The 23,091-nt window shown below is 35.4% G+C and overlaps 1 protein-coding gene across 1 annotated transcript in view; it reads right to left on the minus strand.

Moving 5' to 3' along the window:
• Positions 1-21,110: 21,110 nt before the first annotated feature.
• LOC123535869 (interferon-induced very large GTPase 1-like) overlaps positions 21,111-23,091 on the minus strand; it is a gene marked incomplete at its 5' end in the record, with an annotated part of 37,610 nt that continues 35,629 nt past the window's right edge. The window contains 2 exons of the mRNA XM_053534473.1: positions 21,111-21,552; positions 22,010-22,271. Coding sequence (XP_053390448.1) covers positions 21,111-21,552; positions 22,010-22,271 — 704 coding nt within the window. The remainder of the gene's footprint in view (positions 21,553-22,009; positions 22,272-23,091) is intronic.

Consider the following 23,091-nt stretch of genomic DNA (forward strand, 5'->3'; position numbering starts at 1 on the left):
CACCTATTCTTTGAATAGTCGAGCTAAACAAAGATATTTTTTCGTTCTTTTTCAAATGCTGCAGACCTATCTTTCCCATGCAGTGTTCATGTAAAATTAATTTAACTTTTGCCATATCTGACATTTGTTGCAGTTCTACCCAGAAATGTGCAATTTCACCTTTCTACTACAAAGACAAAAAGACCAAAAAACGTGAATCTTAATTTCACAATACAATTTTCTTGCAATAACGATGCTATTTTTTGTAATAACGAAATATTGTCTCGTAAAAACGAGATTTGAGTCAATACGAGTAGATCTCATGTTATACGGGTAATTTTCTTTTAATAAAACTGATAGAATACTTCGTATTGTCATGTAATAACGATACATACATACATACAAACATACATACATACATTTTAGAATGTCTTCACATGGAACCGTCATTTATTAAATTACTTGATTTATATAAAACTGCAAACTCAGCACGAACAAAGCGTGGGCAACTATTGATGCATACATCATTCGGCCAAGTGAAAGTTTACTTTTTGTAACGATACTTCAAATTATTCATAAATATGACAAATCGAGATATGTTTGAAACTCCTAAGAATCAGCACTGAATATCATTAATGTTTGAAAAACGTTTAATTGCAAAAAAAATTTTATATGCAATTTAATTTAAACTACATTTGACTTGGTATTTTTACTTAGCACAGAGACACAAATCAATGAATTGCATTTGCCCCCAAAAATGACAACATTAAAGAAATTATATATATCATTTTCACGACAATATTGATTTTTTTTCGTGAGGACCGTGTTTTAAGTCAGAGAAAAACCTCAAACTATCCATTATGTGAGAGAGCTGTTGAATTACGTAGAGACTTGTAGTATTATTGACCCTTGACTACAGCAAAGTTCAATTAAATTAGAAAAATGAAGTAAAAATCGGACAGAAAATATGTACCCTTGAAAATTCTATTACTAATGAAAGATTACATTTTTTTTCAATAGGATATTTGTCATATTGTGGAAAACTAAGGAACAAACGAAATCAGATTTGTAGAATTCAATTTAATTTTAAAAATTGAACTGCAAATATGGCGGTATCGGGTTGAAAGGTTGCTGATTTTCAATGTTCCATATCCAGAGGTTCAGCAGAGGACTTTGACCATAGATGTGAACCATGTTTGGCGATTGGACAGCAAATAGAAGCTCATGGATTTTGTGTGGACTGTCAAGAATACTTGTGTAAGAATTGTTTTGCTTATCATTAAAGGATAAAGGCGACCAAATATCACCACCTGGTAAGCAAAGATAATATGGCTAAAAATGCTGTTATCAAGAAGGAGTCAAACGAATGCACCGAGAAGTGTCAAGTGCACAAAATGAAGTGATTAATTTTTTCTGTCCTTAACACGAAGCTCTCGGCTGCAACGATTGTATCGTCCTGAATCACAGAGCATGTGAGATTGACTACATACCTGATAAATGTGCAGGTATTGGGGACACTTCAGACTTCAGAGAAGTACTAAAGGAGCTGGACCAGAAGGTGAATGAGGTCGAGGATGTTATAAAGCTGGCCTCATGTAGAGAAAATGAATTAGATTCATGCCATGAGAGACTACTCAAAGAAATTACAATGTTTCGCAAAGAGATAAATGATCGCTTAGACCAACTACAAAAGCAAATTCAGATAGATGCTGACAGAAAGAAATCCAAAGATAAACAAGCAGTAAAGAATGTGCTTGAAACATGTACAAACATTTCTTCAGATATCAAACAACTACAGTCAAGACTACAAGATTACAAAGCCTCACAGCAGAATGGACAACTTTACATTACAATGAAACAAGCTAAATCCAAACTTAAGTCAGACGAAATAAAGGAGGCAGACAAAAGGTTAGAAAGGACAAACATGCAATACACATTTGAGCAAAACCAAGATATCAAAGACATACTTTCAAGAAAAAATGCCGTTGGAAAAAGCTCACACTCTCTTCTTCTCTTGTAACAACAAAAGAAAGGAAACCAATTGAAAAATTAACTCACAAAGAAAACATAAATATGAAGACAAAATCGTACTGTATGCTGGATCTCAGGATGTGTTGTCCTGTCTTCTAACAAACTTTTGGCGGCTGACTATAACAATGATAAACTGAAAATTGTTGACATAAAAAATAAAATTGTAATAGAAGAGACAATACTATCTTCAAGACTATGGGGCATTGTAGTAATGCCTCAGGACCATATTGCTGTGACAGTGCCAGAGAAGAAAGAGATCCTTATAATGACAACAGCTGATAAACTGTCAACTGTCCGCAAGTTTCCAATTAAAGGAGAATGTAGAGGTATAGCTTGTCATCATGGTCATCTCTACATAGTTTGCAGTGATCCGAAGTGTGTATTTATCAAAGATACACAAGGTAACGTCCAGAACACAGTTAAACTGGATAATAAGAGATTTGTCCGACCAAACTACTTACTGCTAAGTAAGGATCTGAGACATATCTTCATCAGTGACTCTGGTAGCTGCAGTATAACATTACAAGGTAATATATCTGCTGAATACAAAAACAAATATTTTGAATACTTAAGGAAGATGGTGATGCTAGACGATGGATCTTTGCTGGTGTGCTGTAGTAGGGGAAATGGCAGCATACAACGTATCTCGGGTGACCTGAAGCAATTTCACACAATGCTAGATGTTCTGTCCTACCCATCATCTATTTGCTATAACCATGATCAACATGAGGTCTATGTCGGATGTATAACTGATCAGATGATTGTGTTTAGTGCATAATGTGTTTAATTACATAGCAAACAGTTTAGATCTTGCAAAAGTACAATTTTGTGGCATGATTTTCACTTGTTACTCCATTTTATCTTACTATATATATGTAGATATAATATATAAGTAACTGATGTCATAAAATCTAAACTTTAAATCTCAGTCAGTCAGTGTAGACAGAAAACTGAACAAAGACATTGTTAACAGTTTAACCCAGACTGAGATAACATTATTAGATTCTATACGTTTTATTACAACCCAAATTAATGTTTTGTAAAATAATGTTTTTAATGATCCTTTAAAAAGTATGAGTTTTTAACAGTGACTTCTATAATCGATCGATCCAATGTTAAGTATAAAAAGGGCTTTTCAAATAATATATAGAAATATTTGCTTTCATAAAAGTAGAAGGAGCTAATACAAATATTCACTTTTGAAAATCTTCTCTAACTATGAGTTATTTGAACTTTGACATAACCGTTTATTTAAACAGCTGTTTTGAAAAAATTTCTCCTATTTAGCAATAAAAAAAGTGTCAACGTCATTTCTCAGACTAACATCGGACCTCGGGTCAACAGGTTTTACTGTTAACCGGCAAAGTCATTCAACAAGTGTTTATTACATGACAACAAAACTAGATTTCACTTAGTTATTTTTTCTTCTTCAAATTTTGAATTCGGTGTTGACCTTAACACTTGTCATATAACACAGTATCACACCCTATAAACGACTGTAGCCCACTCTTCCTCTTGCGAGTGATCAAAACAATAAACTGACAGCTAAAAGTTAAAAAAATAACATTTTAAAGTGACTGATTTACTTTGAAGGTATGTATATTTACATTTTATTGGAAGCTGAACATGATTTGTTTCTATATATAATGTGTTAGTCTGATGACAAGTAGAATTATAGCAAAAAACTCGATTGATCACTGATTTTGTCCAGAATTGTACATTGTCGGCGTCAAAAGTACTTTTTTTTTTGCTTGAAGAATGACCTACATGTAAATTTCACTGTTTCAAATCAAATCATTGATAAATTCTCCAATTTGTTTACAATCGTCAATGAAAGAAGATTCGGTGTTATTTCCTGATTGTATGCATGCTTGCTTAAATACTGTACAATTCCTTGCGAGTTTCTTAAAAAGACTGTATGCCTGTTTGTGAGTGACTTCTTTATAAAATATCGGCGTTTCCTATGCTCCTGTAGTACCTCTTCATAACTATAACCGGCAAACAAAGTTTGAAGGAGGGTGGAATATAGCAGTCAACATGCGGTTTGTCTGTTCGGTCTGTTTATCTATGTGTCCTCATATATTTGGTTGTGCAATGACTTCAATTCTATTAAAGCTACCTCTCTCAAAGATTACGTTCAAACATCGGCAATATGTACTTAATGTCCAACATTTTATTTTCCTTTTTCTTTTTAAAGTAACACTTGAAGGTGAAACATGATCTGCTTATTTTGTGTCAGTGCAGTAACTTCTTTATGGATTAAGTGATTTTGAAATAACTTGGCACAAATGTTCAGCATCATGAGACCATAATTAGACGATGTGTTGCATACAGTTCTATACTTTCTAGAATTTCAAACCATTGAAACCAGTATATAATCGCAACTACAATTTATAAGGTGTGAAAATATGAACAGTGAATGGGGTGATCTGGAGTAAAACGGCGCCAGACTGAATCCAGGAATCCTTTGTGGATCGCTTTCTTGACAGCGTCGCACAGTAAACAGTATTATTTTAGTTTTGTCTTTGTATTTGCCACGAACACACGAACTTTAACATGAAACTTGTCTTATTTTACTGAAAATACATTCTGCGAATGAAATAAGTTCGCATTTTACAAGCAGAAGTGCCATTAGAGGAAACAATGAGGGTTTATTACCTCACCTGAGCAAGAAGTGCTCAAGGTGAGCTTTTGTGATCACTCTGTGTCCGTCGTCCGTCGTCCTCGTCCGTCGTCAACAATTTAATTGTTAACACTGAGAGGTCACACTTTTGGTCCAATCTTAATGAAACTTGGTCATAATGTTACCATCAATAGAATCTTGGACGAGTTTGATAATGGTTTCATCTGGGCTCAAAAACTAGGTCACCAGGTCAAATCCGCAAGGACAGATTCCTGACGTGTTATCACTATCAAATGTAAATTATTTCTAACCTGAGAAATAGCAGTAAATCTTGACAGGTAGTTATAACGACGGCTGTACTACTCGCGCACCGTATTTGTAACGATAACATGTTTATGTTATTATTGAGGAAGGGGGAATCGGGTAGTTAAACCATTAGGCCATTCGTGACAAAATAGTTGTACTACTTTTGAAACATGTTGACTGGTTTTCCATGAAGTAAACTCTGAATTTACTAATAAGGACTTAATCGACTTTTCCGGTAATGTTTTCGTTATTCTTTTCTATTTATACGTTTATTCGCAGGATACTAGCGGGTGAAATAGTTTTTTTTTAAAAATCGGAGGATCATTTTGTTACAGACAGACGGGGTCAACCTATAGTCCCCTCCTGTCTCGTCTCATATTTATTTTAAAATCGTCAGGTAACCGTGATTTCCATAGGGAATCGACGGTTGATTTCTTGCATGAAATAGTAGGGACCCTGTTTATACTTTCAGTTTCTAATTCGTATTTTATGATAGTACATGTTGTGACAGGATGGACAATAACTATCAGAACAAATCAACACCCATTACAATATTTACAAATTTATTTACAGAAAATGATTATTTACAATGAATAAATGAAAAGTGAAAAAAATCTTATTATTAGAAAGAAAGAAAAAAATGTGAGCTCAGTAACTCTTTTATGAAGTATAAAGTTCTAACACTGACTGTTCGTTGACACAGATGTTTCCGTTAACTTTGAACTTTAAGTAGCACAAAAATACAACATATCTTCAAGTAAAGTCCCTTTAAACCGTGAATACGTTGACTCCGTTTTGGCTCACTATGATGGTAGGTGATTGCATCCCTGAGCTGACTTCAGTGGATCACAAAAATCATCGTCTTTGCGGTTTACGGCACAACCATGGGACAAAAGCTCTGCGCTGTGAAAATCACATCCAGGCGAGTGAAGACAAATGAACCTCGGGTATTGTACTTCAGGGTCGTGACAGCATCACCAGGTAAAAGTCGTCTGGTGGAAGAAGCTAAAATATATAACACCATAGTAAAACAAATAAGTAAGGGCATAAAACTGCTCCTTTGGGTACACCATACCTCCGTAGGCTCCCATAAATAATACGTGCGCTGCCGGACTACAAGTAGGGAAAATAAAGTCCTGTATGTGAAGATCGGAACCACTGACAACACCGAAGAAAGATAAAGCGCTGCCGGACTACAAACAGGGAAAATAAAGTCCTGTCTGTGAAGATCGGAACCACTGACAACACCAAGGAAAGATAAAGCACTGCCGGACTACAAGAAGGGAAAATAACGTCCCCTGTTTGTGAAGATCGGAACCACTGATAGCACCGAGGAAAGATAAGCGCTGCCGGACTACAAGTAGCACTGAGGAAAGGTAAAGCGCTTCCGGACTACAAGTAGGGAAAATAAAGTTTTGTCTGTGAAGATCGGAACCACTGACAATACCGAAGAAAGATAAAGCGCTGCTGCACTGCAAGCAGGAAAAAAAGTCCTATCTGTGAAGTTTGGAACTACTGACAATACGGAGAGAAAATAAAGTCATTCCTGTAAACATCGGTTTCATGGACGACAAGTAGAGTCGGCTCTTTTGCTCAGTGGTTAAAGCAATGGACTAGCACCTGAGCGACCCGGGTTCGAATCTCACAACAGGCAGTTGGGAATTTCCGTTATGGAATGCTATACTCTGACTTGTTACGGCTAACCTTCATCACATCTAGCTTTAATGATGTACTATAGACCGGAAAATAGCACAATCTATGGACCGGCGATTTATATAAGGATTCGTGTTCATATCGATATTCTGAGATGGCATTTTATAGGAGGGCTGTTCAAAAATAACGTAGACTTTTTCTCTAGCTTTGATATACTTTAATGAAGCCAAACAAAAAATAAACCATCGTAATTCGCAATCTGTCTACTAAATTCACTGTAAATGTGATGTGATCATGATCATACAGTCAGGAGTTACGTTACATTAAATTTGCATTAATCAATATTTATACATTTCTTTTATTAATTTTGATTATAAATACCTTAGCCATAATACGTTGTTTTTTTTTGGTTAGAATACTGAAAATGTATGAACACTTATGCAAAGCATCTCAGATAGGCTGCTCAATGGGAGTATTTGGTCTTTATCCAAGGCGTCAAATATTGCCGTTCACGTCGAACCACGGATTTTTTGTTGCTGCCTTTTAATAGATGTGGGCCATTTGCGAATAGTTTGTGCCACTTGAAGATCAAGACACAGATGACCGAACATTGATGTGGCGTCTGCTTCATTAGTTTATGAATTTCAGCTGATGTTCGCCAAAAATTCTACATAACTTACCAACTGCGAGTCGATGACTACATAATAGTAATTAACGTTTAAACATTGTCAAACTTTACTTCCCTACCTCCTACGTCCGAATGTTGTCATACTCTCGGTGCATGTTGTCCTGACTTGTTGCTGCACTCTGGCAAACAAATGTTCTATCACTAGTGATAAAATTCAAAGCATGACAAATGAAAAAGTGACTGCGCCGGTAATGCGTAGCTAGGGTAATAAAAACGTTCTATCCGCTTCGCTTATCAGCAAAAATGTTGCAAATTGCAATGATATACTTCTCTTTACTTTTTACACAATATGCGGCTTTTCAGAGCAAAAGACGTTATTTTTGAACATCCCTCGTACAATAAGCATCTTAAAATCATATTTTCGAATCAAGCTTTTGGTCTGAATTTTCTTGCAAACATCGAAATTTTGGCGCACAGGCCAACACAAAATTGTTGTCGGTGGCACAAGCGCCAGCACGATATAAAACGTTTCGTTCTGTTGCATTCAATGTTGTAGCGCGTTTATAGGGTAATCTTGTCGCACTGCACACGGAACTCCCAAAATTGCATTAATGGCGCGTCAGGACGAAATATTTACCATGTGCTACATAATGCTCCCAACAAGCAAACGCGACATTACGAGATGCCCTAAATAGACCACCATGCGAAAGTCTACATTTCGTGCGTACACATTCTAAAATACACGTACAAGTATCTGAACATCGTCGATTTTAAAGGGGTACATATGTAGGTGGAGTCATACATGGGCGTGTTCACAAGGATATCTACGTGCACCCATAATTACGAGTTCTCTTGTAAATTTAGACCTGAAAGTATATATATACATGCAGATGCAAAATATTTAGGTGCACTAACAGATGTAAGTGTACGTCCACATAAGCTTCTGACAGGGATACAACAATGACATAATATCTAGTTAAAGGCAGAGTTCCAATAGTATATGGTGGTGTCCCTTGTTAAACACGGTGTTTTCCCCCAACCAGTCAGAAGCTTATTCACGATTTAGTCAGGATATATTTGACTAACAACATTTACCAAAAAAAATGTAAAATGATCCTTTGGAAGCAGCAAAGAATGCAACCAAGAAGAACAACAGAAGAATTGGTTTGATTGAGTCTTTCATGAGAGGTAATGGATCCCAAAGGACCAGAAAATATAACATGTCAAAAAAGCTAAAGTTCGAAAATGATTCATTTATCAAATTTTGTCATGTGCCAGATCTACACATAAAATTGAAATATTTGAAGAGTTTTTTAAAAATTCATTTCCTACTATCACATCTGAGGACATTTTAAAACATTCTTCTATCACCTCTGAGGACATTTTGAATAATGTATAACCTATGTCGGGATGTTGCAAATTACAGCCACTATTACAGACCGCTTAAGAGATCTAATAAGAAACAAGGCACTGCCTCAATTCACTTCAACACATCCCATAACATTCTATAAGAACTGTCTAATGACAGCACGGAAGGACACATTTTTTATTCGATATTAAATATCTCATTCGGTATATCGCATGTTACAGTAGAGGGATCGATCCCGATTTCTGTCGCTACGCGAAGGATCGATTCCCTATCAATTTAAAGGTAGATTTTGGAAGAAAAACAGGCAATTTTCGCCACTAGGTGGTTTTACTTATAAGTGAACACTACGTGTCTATAATTTGTACTGATGTGCAAGATGTTGCAGTTCGGACAAGTAATTTGAACGCTTATAAGGCACAAGGAAAAAGCGTATTCTTCCAAAAAATCCGAAGTCTGACGCTCTGTGCACGTGCCGGAAGTACACATTTTTTAATTCGATAATATATATCTTATTCGGTATATCGTAAAGGGATCGATCCCGAATTTCGTGGCTTCGCGACGAAAATCGATAGCATTGTTCCCTAATATGAATTAAGGCACTGCCTCAATCGAGAATCGATCCGACTTCAACTCATGATCATTCCATTAGATTTGAAAATATTTTTAATGCGATACGGTATATCGCATGTTACCGTAGAGGGATCGATTCCGTATAATTTGGAATAAAAATAATACTGCCAATATTTGTACTGAAAAATGCATTCTTCCAAAAATTCCGAAGTCAGACGCTCTATGTGCACGTGCCGGAAGAACACATTTTTTAATTCGAAGAAAATCAGTAGGATCGATTCCCTGTAATAACTACTAGACCTTTTATTGTTAAGAATTCCATAAAGGCTCGAGAAATTCGTGCATATCATTAAATGCAAGCCCTTCTGTCCGTGAGCGAGTAACAAAGTAAATAAAACTATCGGCTGTTTCACAAAAGTATGTTTTAAATCTAGATTTTCATTTAGTATCTCGAAATTTATTCAAAATTTACTTTGTGTCGAGTGCGCGATTTCCTGCATTTTAGGCCATTTTTACACCATCTTTCAATAGCAATTTTATCAGGTTATATACCCATAGTATTGGAGAAAATACTTCCTTTTGTTCACAATTGCAGAAGTTGTCGACTTGATCTTTGACAACAAGTTCCATCACAAGTCATAACATTTGTTCCAGTGGTAGTCTACACAGTTCACTTCCATCTTAATGATTAAACATATTTCCTGGCAATTTAGTACCAGTACTAACCAACTACCATAGTTTCCTGGAAATTACCAATACTTTTCTAGTTACTCTAGTTTATTGTAATGATCATTAAAAACAAATCAATAGTTGTTATGTACAACCTTATACATAATTAGGTTTTCTATGATTTCTCGATATCTAATGATATAAACAGATATGATATAGTCTGTAGTTTTACACAAAAGAATCATGTGTACATGCATCTCATTTTAAATGTGTGTTGACAACAGGTCAAACGTCGCAAGGACTTAGGGTCCAAGGACGCACACTTTGTATGCAAAACAGTGTACATGCATCTGATTTCAAATATTTCAAATGTGTGTTGACGACAGGTCAAGCGTCGTTAAAACAGACCTACTCAGTAAAATACCCCTGAGACAACTTCCGTCGAAGTATAGGCTCTATCAGAAAAATGGTTCGTGAAACATGAACACTAACAGAAATAATAATGCCAAATGATAAAATCGCAAAAACAAACATAAACAATCCTCTGAATTCATTATTAATCCAATTATGAAAATCGATAGGATTTTCCGTACAATTTACATGGAACATAAATGTCAAACGGGTATTTTTGGAAAGGCCCATTTTACCATTCAGGATATATATCTATTATAAATATCGTTTTCGGGCTTGTCAGAAAAAAAAAACTTGAGCCCACTATTTCAACCCATTTTAAAGATAGAAAGCTCTTAAGTAGTGATGGGTTTGGGATTTGACAAAATAAATTCCTCGTTTTCTTAAAAAGTTTTCTTCAGGACTTTGCCGAATATTGATATCAAATTAATGTAAATATATGAACAAATATATGCCTTTAGAAATTATTACATTTATTTGGCTGTACATTTTTTTTCGTTTTTTTTTTTTTTTTTTTTTTTTTTTTTTTTTTTTTTTTTTTTTTTTTTGGTGGTCTTATGCCGTTAGTTAAGCAATCTTTCATTTATGTAAAACAATCATTTTCCTAGATTCTATATTAGTATTAACTTTATCTCCACAAGAAAGAGACAACTTCTCCATGTGAATCAGAGGTGGAAGATGAACCATTTAAGCGTAAATATGAACAGAACAGAATATATAACGGTAAACTTCGTCTATAACGAATACGGTTACAACGAATTTGCGATTATAATTTATTTCATTTTGTTAGGTTTAACGTCGCACTGACACAATTATAGGTCAAAGGGCGAATTTTCAGTTTTGATGGTAGAGGAACACCCCAGGTGCCCCTCCGTGTATTATTTCATCATGAGCGGTCACTCGGGTAGAACTACCGACCTTCCTTGATCCAGATGGATGGCTTCTTCACTTGAAGAATTCAACGTTCCGAGTAAGGCTCGAACTCACATCGATGAGGGGCAAGTGATTTGAAGTCAGCTACCTTAACTTGGCTACGGAGGCCCCTTGAGGTTAAAATGTCATACCATTTGTCCTTCTATGTTGTATGCGAACATAGGGAGAGTCAATGGCGCAGTTAGATTCTCGGTCGCGGCTGATACACCGACTAGTGTTCAGAGCTTGGAGATTGACTATAATTGGTACTGTTTCCAGCAGTATTGGCCTAGACTAGAGGAGGTATATATCCACCGTTGCAAAATGGGAACTTCTGTCGATAACCTGAGTTAATACAAGAAACTTAACCTTAACAGTTATAGCGAATTATCAAATATAAAGAACACGTTTCAAGGTCCTAAAGTTAAAAATAAATGTACTTTAAAACAGCGATTTTTGCATTAGTATTGGGAAGACTTTGTAGTATCCACAATTTTGAATCATAAAACAAATTTGAAAAAGCGTAACGTGATTGTTGTTATACATCTCGGCAAAATGTCCTATTCAAAAGCTTTTAGACTTGAAAATGTAACTTTCCGCTTTACTCAAGACACAAAGTACCAGTAAATGTGGCAAAAAAAGCCCAAGAAATTACTCTAAACGTCATGAAATAAAACCTGTTCTAATCTAGAGAGAACATTATACAATATTGTAGAGGACAGAACACTGATCACCACATAATGACTTTGTACAGAAACATACTCCCACTAACGGCTGATCAAATGAACTCGGGGATCAATTGACGCCATTTTGATATATCTATTGAAAATATGTTCACTACATTTTGCATATACATTTACTTATCAATTGCTGGTATATGTATCAATGAATAAAAGACGTATACGTGTACGTCTTTAAGTTCGATCATTCGGGTCTGTTGTGTTTTTTTTTGCACTTACATACCACGCTCCTGACACCATAAATTGTAGGCACCGGGCTTCGGATTAACTATAATATGTACACGTTTGGCCTAAAAATATTTAATGAATCTGGTTATTTTAAGGAGAGTCAAATAATTCATTGGGACATTTTCATGGCTAAAATCTCAAAAATACGCCAATCCCCAAATGATTACTAAAACTTTGCACCTCAAGATAGGGATGTACAAAATTTAGACAACTTTCTTGAATTGACTCAAGATGAAGTACGTCTTCAGAGCTAGATATTTTGCCAACACGTATTATGAAAGTACATTGTATATTGGTTGCCGTGGAAAGCAAGGATTGAGTTTAGGATACATATCTTCACGTATAGCTGTCACATTGGCAAAGCACCTATGTATTAAACAGAGCTGCTTACAGAGTAAATTCCTAGCAGCCAAGGTTTGAGATCATCAGAAAATTCCAAATGTCGTTATGTTGTTCCTTACATCAACTGTAAAACATTTAATGGCAGAAGTTTCTGTACTACTGGTCCAAAACTGTGGAATGAACTTCTATTAGGATTACGAAAATGTGAACCACTTGAAACAATCAGAAAAAAATCATAAGACACTGTATTTTAAAGGCTTCATGGCATCAACATTTTAAGGTTTGTTTAATTAAATGTACAGCGTCACTAAATACGTTATTGTATAGAAATAGGCGTTTGATCAAATTAATCAGTTTCAGTTATTTCAATTGACCTGGTCTGGTGGTAAAGGGGACAGAGTGGGCTATGTGTTGTGCTGAGCCTCTTTGTGATTAAAAAGACAATTTTACGTTTTACGTCTGTAAAAGCCTCCTCACACATAGGCGAAAAAAAAACCGACGTCAACTTGCGTGTACTGGCGACTAGGACTTGAGCAAAATTCGTTCCGATTAGTATATGTAAGTACAACGTTGGTGGTGTTCGTATGGATGCGTTTGTGAGCTTTTGCGTCCGTTGCGAATAGTTTTGTTTGTCGGATAATTTTTAGCGTGTTGAAAAAGTTGTAGCGATTAAAAGGTTCGTCTATCATTCGTTAAAATTCGTTTCAATATGTTAATCCAATGGGGAAGTCTTCGCATAGCGTTCGTCAACTGGCGTTAGAGGTCCGGGTTATCAGGTCGTGATCAGCTAATTTGCATATCAAGCGATTGAGGACGATCCCATGACCAATCGTTACGATAGTTTGCGAACTTGTACGAAACAAATAGTGTATAATTACGTATTGTAGCTAACTGAATCCTAATTTCATGTCGAATGAAAGCGAATTGCAACGATTAATAGACGTTCAGAAAACGAACGGCATGCGCTTGTATACGAATCATTACGAAGGGTAACTACGACATTTGAATTCACGCGAATCATAACGCATCTAAATTTCTTGAGTAGTTTTGAGTACCTCAACGGTTTTGTGTGGACATATGTCTGTCGTGATTTTTTAAATTTCATATATAAAAGGAGGAGGCTAATTTCAAGATTATTAGTTATTCCTTCATAAAAAATGGAAGATATACAACGCCTGATGCTGCAGTATGTGGCTACTATGGCCCACCGAGAAGTCTTCCAGCAACAACTTACATTCACCTGTTTATCACAGGCCGATTTAGGCGGAGAATAGGAGCCAGAGCACGTCGCATCTGGAGAAGACCATGGCTACATCCCAAAAGACGGCGCCAATTTTGCATCTATGATCAGCTCATGGTTGAGCTCAGAAGAGAAGACCCTAGAACCTTCAATAAATTACTCTGCACGCCAACTGAAATGTATGATGAAATATTCGAGAAGGTCCATTATCGCCTCTGGAAACAACACACCAAGTACAGGGAGTCCTTGTATCCAGGCCTCAAGTTAGCTGCCACTCTACGCCAACTGGTTTCTGATGCCAAGTTCTCAGACATGCAGTACTCCTGGCGGGTCGCTTAGAATACCCTCTCTGTAGTAGTCAGAGAAGTTTGTCATGCTTTATGTGAGGAATATGTTGATCAGGTTATGACAGCCCCCTCCACACCTGAAGAATGGAAACAACTGGCTGTTTGTTTCCTCAAGAAGTGGAACTTTCCTAATTGTGTTGCTGCCATTGATGGCAAACACATAGTCATCAGGAAGCCTGCAAGATCTGGTTCCGTATATTATAATTATAAGGGTTTCTTCAGCATCATCTCACTCGCCATTGTCGACTCAGAGTACAAGTTCGTGTGGTGTGACCTGGGTGGTGAGTATTAGTCCACATAAATTGTTCTACATATGTAATTATTTAAATTAAATATATTTATTGCTATTTTTAATATATACTGACAATTTCTTATCCTTCTGTATTTTCAGGAAATGATTCAAGTGGAGATGCCAAAATCTATAATGCATCAGAATTCCTGGAGATGGTGCAGGATGGTTCCACTGGATTTCCAGACCCACAACCTTTTCCCCGTGACACCGTCGACACGCCCTTTTTCTTGGTGGGGGATGACACCTTCAACGTCAGTGATCACATGCAGACACCATAACCATATGGACATAGAGCCCTGGCAAGGGAGGAAAGAATTCTAAACTACCGGTATTCCAGGGCTAAGAGGGTTTCAGAAAACGCTTTTGGGATTTTGGCCAACCGATTTCATGTAATTATCTATCATTCGGCCAAACATAATTTCATTTATAAAAAAAATTTGTTCACGTTAAATCTTTACGCATGGCAATACTTGTCTTCTGTCATTTCAGATACTCCTCACAAAGATGAACCACAGTCCATGCACAGTGAGGCTGATTGTTAAGACATGCTGCATACTCCACAACTTGATGAGGATGAGGTACACCACCATGCATAATGCACTGGCTGACCATGAGGATAGAAGAGGCGACCTGATTCTTGGAGAATGGAGGAGAGGTCGCAACTTGGAGGATACCAGGACTGTCAATATCAGGGGCCACAACAAAGATACCAAAAAAGGGAAGATTGTGAGAAATACTCTCAAGCACCAGGTCAACTCTCCAGCGGGAAGTGTGCCATGGCAAGACAGGATGGTGTCATATTAGAGGTTGAAATTAAGTGTAATTTAGTGGAAATAAATTGAAAATTAATAAAGTATTTTTGTACATGTATATGAAAATACACTTGCTAACTCAAAGTGTAATGAAAATAAAATATAGTTTTTACTGACGGTTGGATGCGGAAATAACCTTTCGGAAAACTTAGGACGGTTTCGGAAGCATGCGCAAACATGCGCAAAGGTGCGTTTAGGTTCGCATGTTTGCGTTCCTAATCGCTAATGGAAAGAACAAAAATTGTTTGCGCAACCCAACGCATTCTAGGGAATATCAGTAACCAAACGTTACACTTAGTAAATCATTCGCCACAAATAGTTCCCCTATGTTTACCTTAAAAAAGTTTCGTTATATTTCAAACAATGGAACAAATGTCTAAATAGTTCCGGTCGAAGCCCGCCCGCTTAGCTCAGTAGGTAAGAGCGTTGGTCTACGGATCGCGGGGTCGTGAGTTCGATCCTCGGGCGGGGCGTATGTTCTCCGTGACTATTTGATAAACAACATTGTGTCTGAAATCATTAGTCCTCAACCTCTGATTCATGTGGGGAATTTGGCAGTTACTTGCGGAGAACAGGTTTGTACTGGTACAGAATGCAGGAACACTGGTTAGGTTAACTGTCCGCCGTTACATGACTGAATTTAAAAATTTACCCAGTTCCCAGGCTGCGTTTATTGATTCGCATATGTGTGAGGAGCCTTTAAACGATGGATTGTGCATTAGTTTTACATGCATACATTAGCTTTACTGACATATGGACTATAATGGAAAAAGTAACCTTAGCCTATACTTGAAAGAAAACATAACAACAATAGTGTTTATTTTATGTTCTTTAATGCAAATCTAACAAAATCATGGTATATATTAGTAACGATTTATTATTCAGTGCATAAAGTAATGTTGATATATACACTAAACGAAACTTATGTGGTTAAATATTTTCATATAACTAAAAGCAAATTTTCAAAAAAAATAACATGTTGAAAAAAAAATCGATCAAAAATCAAGAAAACGTCAACAAAATCGTATGATGTTATAATATCATATTTTTATTATATACCTTACTATAATTAGATCTAGTGAAAAAAACACCCGTTAGAAGTCATTATATATATTATGACCGCCATTGACGGGTCGATAATGGCGCAGAGTGCCTCACGCTCCATAATAATAATGACCCCAAGTAATTGGAACGTCAGCACGTTCTAACGTTGACGTCATGGAGCAACGTCATTACGGCGGGTGAAATGGTGCTTAATTATTTTCAGATCGATTGTCAAATAATGATGGCATTGTTGATATAAAAAAACAATACAAATTATGTTTTGTAATTTGTGGAAATTATGTACAATGAAAACACCAAAAATAAGCGAAATAAATGTAATAAAAAGGTCAATAAATTGTTTGTTAGTGCTTTCTAGCCATAATGGCACCGTTAGTTTCATAATGGCCCCTAGGTTTAAACTAAAAGTAGGCGTACATAATTTACCCGATTTTAAAAATGTCTAGAATTACCAAACGATCACATTACGTTATAAGACAAATAAATTTTGACAAAAAACCCAAAACAAAACACAACAATCACAAAAAATAAAGAAAAGAAAAACCTTCTTTATCCTGTCATTTCTTGGGAATAAATCTCAATTTGGTCTAAATCTGGCCACGTGTTCACAAATCATTTTCAGTCTCAGCTGAGTTTGATAATGAAACGTTGTCATTTATATCTAAGTAGTACGTTTAAAACTAAAGTTTTTAATACCTACTTCCAAGTGGCTATTTAGTATTGATGGTCACTCTCAGTTTGACTTTAACCTTGAAATTTTAGTAAAATTGATACTTACATTTCAAACTTAAACTCAGCTGAGACTGAAACAAGTTTTGTGAACACGGGACCTGACCATATATTATAAAATATTATAGAATACCTCTGCATACTTATAAATGATATTCCGTCGTTGAACAAAATCGCTACTTATACTAGTATGGCGGTTTTTATTGAATTTTTGAATATGAGTAGATGTCGTAAAATTGACGAAATGATGTCTTTCCACTACCTAATATTAATGAAATTGTATTAGGTTATAGCGAATATATTTATCAAAATGTATAAGAAATTTGACAAATAGACTTTTTAGATTCAAAAAGTTATCGCCAAAATGATCAAGGTGGCGGTAGGAGTTTCGATTTGTATAACTAAGCATGAATGACATTTAAAAACAAACACCGCAATGAACCTGTTGCATCGAACTACATTCAGTCATTTGGTTTATATTTGAGTTCAACTAAAATCTGATTTGATATAATGATATCATAATTCTAAAATATAGTAATAGTAGTAAAGCCTATTTTGCTAATTAGTATTCTTAAATTGTACGTTTGAATAATAGTGAAGATAAATCATTAATGAAAATATCCATAGATATTCTGTTGCCATTATTGAAACTTATCCAGAAAATGTATCATTTTATAAGGGACGCAATGCTGGACGGGATGCTGGTTAAAACCCATGACACAACACGTCACTGTCAGTGTAATCACGTTAAATATAACGTGGGATGATTCTGCTGATATTTGCACTTCAAATGGTAAGGGCATTTGCAAAAAAGAAAAAAAAAAAAGATTAAAAAAGAAACATGATACAGTCTTTTCCGTTAGATAAAATGATAAAATTAGCGTTCCAGAATTTTCCAGCATTGCGCGTTCAATGCAAATAATAGTTACTATGAGTGTACCAATAATGCTTACACGCTACCTAAGAATCAATCGAAGTCAAAAAAGTAATATAATTATACAATTTGCTTAGGGCAGCTAAGCATTTTTTGTAAAGTACAAGGACTAATGCGCAAACATTCAACAAAACTGGTGGACATATTCAACTTGTAAATACCGCAAGCAGGAATGCTGGAAATCAAAATATTTAAAATAGCGTTTTTGCCAAATTTAAAGTGTTATCTCAGTACTAAATATACAATCACGGAAACTTGTTTAAAATCTGTATTTCATATGCAGTGAGTACTGGTGAACTGGTTCATAAAGTAAACGGTATTTTGAATGGACTTTTACAAACTATTACGTCGTCAAATAAAAATACTTTTGTCTAGTTAAATAAACTGTGTAAATGATTAGAAATTACAATACATAACAAAACACTGGTAAGAAATTATAACATGTCACGTTACTGCACCTATATTCCCTCTTCAAAATGAAGAAGTCGTTAAATTACCTCCCTTTGAATAGAAACAAAAACCCACAACAGCAGCAAAACGAACGTGGTAAGTTTTCTTTATCAATGTATTATAAAATATATATGTCATAATGTTCATATAGGGGAAGCAGGTAGTGGCGAATAGCGAAACATCGACTGATCTAAGAACATAATCAAAGACGTATTACAATCGAATTAATACAAATAATCATTTTCCTATGCATTGTTAGAGGAAGAATGATAAATCATCCCTAGTACAAACAATATAATTCATATTCTTAAAATACACATTGCAACATCTATAGTGAAACGCCAAACAGTATTAAAATGGTGAAAATAATCCCTTAAACAGATATCAAGATACCAGAAAGGAAAGTATTAGACCTACGTCAAACTAAAATATGCTGATACAATCTATTTAGATCTTTGAAGACACAGAACGTAACAAATAATATATTCACATCTAATCAAATTTGAAAAAGCTGATAAACACTGCTTGCCTGTACAGTTGCTAGAGCTTTATCTATGTTACAATTAACAGGTAACGGCAGATTTCACGTATGCACGTAACATAGCAAATACAGTTAGAGCCATACATCACCACAAATCGAATCGTAGTAGAAACTATTGCTTAAAAATTACAATAATAAATACAATTTAATTATATGCAAGATACAAAAATGGTGATGGGGTAGAAAAAGGAATGGAATGTATGGCACAATCCAAAACGCAGTCTCCCTAGAGTCAGTATATATACGGAAAGTAAAAACGAGAAGTGAGGAATGGGATTGGGGGACTTGAAAAGTAACACCATCATCATAAAAGACAGTATAACCTGCAATATGAAATGGACAAAATGCAGGTGAAAATATTGACACCTCTATGGAACGGTCAGTAACCTATATAAAAGAAACTGGGGATTGTAACGCGTTTGGGGCAAACCTCGCACCTTCTCTTCAACGAGTAAGACAAAAAAAAGCGTAAATGAAATAACTCCCACTGAGAAAGACTCTAACATTGGAGACAATATACTAGAATGTATTAAGTAAAACATGGAAATAGGGTCAATCTAAGGTATAAAAACATCAATGTACACAGCAACTAGTCTGAAGTCAGAGTAGCAAGAACTTAATGGAGACAACCGTCATTTTTAATGTTAACTGTAAAAAGAGACATCCAATTTTGTTCAGGGTTGACAAGAAAGTAACGAAAATACCTCAGTCAAAAAGTCCTAACATCACAATTACTACTATTGTCCTCCGTTTAATAGGAACGTAAGTCTTATCAATATCTTAGTATGGGCATTCACTAATAATATCAAAAGAAAATCGAAAGTACAACAAACGAGCAAATGTTTGCACTCACAAGAAACCAACAACTACAGATTAGTATAACACAACCAATGATGCACTCGCCCAGAGAAATTGTGTTGGAGAAAGAATGATATTTCCACTGCTCGGAAAAGCGGCCATTTTGGTCCTAACAGTTTGCGTTTCAGTAAGTAATCGAATGTTAAACCAAATGCTGACAAATGGACATGATATATTACATGTATAGAGTCGTGAAAGATATAATGCATTCTGTATAAACACCAGGTTATCTTTTATGAAATTAAATACAAGCAGGACTATTTCTTAGGCTACACCCTATAACGAACTTAAAAAAACCATCAACAATAAAAATGAAAATATAATTTCAATAAGTAAGATTTTGAACAATTGACATTTACCAATATTTAAGTTTATTCCGCCAACCTTAACGCCTGACATACTGTTATGTTCTACGATACTCAACTTTAAAAAGTTTAGGACATAAATTAATCCCTCATTTCAGGAAAATGTCGATTTGTTGTATATCACATAGAACCTCTTAAAATTTTAATACTTGTCTTCTAATCATATAGTGCATTTTATTTTACATGGCGGGGCGTGGTCGACTACATTTTTGTACATTTTTGTGCAGGGTATGTAGTACATGTAACCAATGTAGCGTTGAATTTTAGTCGTTGGTTACCGAAGATTACGGAATGAAACAATTATATTGCTCTACCTGTTTTGCTCTTTTTTTTTTTAGATTACCATTATTTGCATATGTCAGAGATTTACTCCACCCTTTCAGGTAACAAAACAACAGACAATACAGTCTAACCTGTACTAACGGTCACCTCCGATCAGCGGTCAACTCCGTTCAGCGGCTATTTTATGATGCCCCCGACGGATTTTCCTCTATTTTATTACTTTATTCAGCGGTCACCTGCCGTCCGCGGCCAGCGGCCAACGAAATTGCCTCCCGACCGCCGTATTTGACTCCTTTCAGCGGCCATTTTTCTTCCAAAACCAATTATTTTTAGGCAATAATCGCCGAAGATATCCGATTTTTGAGAAGCACGTGATTGCTAAGTTTCGCGTGACTTCACCACAAGAACGACGGAATGACATGAGCTTCTCAATTAAAACTGATAACCAAAGGTGTAATCCCCTTTTGTTATGATCAAATGGCCAGTAATTATCGGCAATTAGCGTGACTCGTGTCAATTTTGTTGTTCACAGTTTGACCTCGGTTAAAGATAATACTCGATAACTAATTAGTAGCATAATATTTGTGATTTTTTTTATACTTCTGTCATCAGAATACTATTAAATTCATACGAAATTAATTGTGTTTGAAAAAAAAATATAAACCACTCTATCTTTTACGGAACGTAACGGCAATCTTAGATTTAGCGTAGACAATAAGCGCGGAGAGTAGCTTCCCTTACCAAAATGGCGACGTTGGTAAACAACCTTGTCTGCTTCTCTTGGTTGGCTGCTTAAGACAGGTTAAACTGTACTTATTACGTAAGTTTATGAGAGCAAGTGATTTTGAAATATACGACCACGATTCAGGAATATTAGAAACATTATAACCATAATAATCGGCTAACTGCTGTTTATATGTAGCAACAAACCACATCCAAAACTCAGAGTTCTCAGACATATCCATGTCTGGTTCGATATCCCAGTCAGGAAGATATTTCCGGTACTCACTGAACAAATGCATTGTACTATCATCGCATGACTTTCCTTCTACGCGATTACAAGCAAAATTGAATGCAAGGCAGTTGTGAATTTGGCCCGGCTTTTGGACGTTGAAGTTACATGTTTCTAGCATTGCTTTCTTGGACTCACTATCCTGGATTCCAGAACAGCATCCTGGCCTATGTTGTACACATCTATGTTTATAACTCTTTTCGTTATGATAACTTTTAAAACATGGTTCTCCGCAATATCTACATTGTTCCTCACACCCCCAGTACATTCTAAAGATCTCCTTATAAGGATTTAATGAATCCCACACAACTGTGTCCTCTGTCTCGTTCTCTGCTTCGGATTTCATTTTTTTTTTCTGATTCTTTTAAGTTATCCAAAAGAATTCTATTAAAATTAGTTACATTTTGGATTTTCATAATTTCTCGTTTAGCATTACGGATATTCTCATCTCGAATTTGGCAATGTTTAAGAGTTTTGTTTAGTTGTTTCATCCACATTTCTAAAGTAGGTGGGTGATTATTAAAAAAATCAGTTGTAGCATCGATAGCATTATAAATATCTTCGAAAATCTTAGAAATGTTCCTTGAAGCAATTTTAAAGTAACCCGTTGGGTTTTCTGCAAACAAATGATTCTTTGATTGTTCTGTTATCCACGTCTCTGCATATTCACTTGGGCTTTCAATATAAACCGTAAATGGAAAAAACTTCTCTCCTTCAGCCATATCAGTTAACATGTCTATGATTAAATCCAATTTTGTTGAGGCTATTGTCGTATCTAGTAATTCATGCAATACTTTACTAGGCAAGCACAATCTAATAGCTTCTCGAGCAATTGTTTCTATTTCACTACTTATCAATAAAGCTGCCGTGTCTTCTTGCTTTCTGTCTGACAAATATGCATCGAACTGAGCTCTCACTGATTGTTTGTAGTTGGTTAAACGTCTTGTAATTTTTTCATGATATAATTCGTTATGCTTCTGAAATTTACTATAGGCGTATTCACCCACATGGACACAAATTCGAATCGTAAATCTGTTCGTCAAAGTAAATTCATTTCTATGTGTTTTCAAATTTTCAATGTCCTTTTTGACATTGTATAAAACTGTTTTGATATTAAATTCCGACATTTCTGTATCTGTGTTGCAAAACTCATCTATTTGAAAACCAGTTTCTGAAATAATTTTGTCAACATGAGGACGAACTAGCGATATTTTTTTCTTATCGCTTACTTTACTTACAGTGCTGAAGTGGCGGGATATTCTTATATCGTCAGCACATCCTTCTATGTTGCTTAACTTTAAGGTTTCAAATGGAGTTCTTTTATTTATCATTTGGCATACTGTATTTTTATCAGTAGCAAATAACCTGTAAAGGTAATTGTGGACATGTTTTTCCGATAATGGTTCACTTTGATTGGTTCTTGGATCCAAATTATGTTTATCAAAAAGACGGGATGAGTAGCAACAAATGATAACTAGTATTTCTGCCTTAGTTTTCGTTTTTAAACTTTCATTTTTCCATATGCTTTTACATTTGATTTCTTTTTTAACCTCTTTCAGAAACAATGTAATATTTTCATATTTTATGCTGTAAGGACGGGTGATATAGTTCTGAATTATTTTTTCAATATTTGTAAGGGTATTTCTTACTTGCAAGACATCCTTTAATAAAAAATTTAATTTTTCCGATAGGAGATTTGATAAATT

The sequence above is a fragment of the Mercenaria mercenaria genome, unplaced genomic scaffold (assembly GCF_021730395.1).
Source record: "Mercenaria mercenaria strain notata unplaced genomic scaffold, MADL_Memer_1 contig_3714, whole genome shotgun sequence".
NCBI classification, from domain to species: Eukaryota; Metazoa; Mollusca; class Bivalvia; order Venerida; family Veneridae; genus Mercenaria; species Mercenaria mercenaria.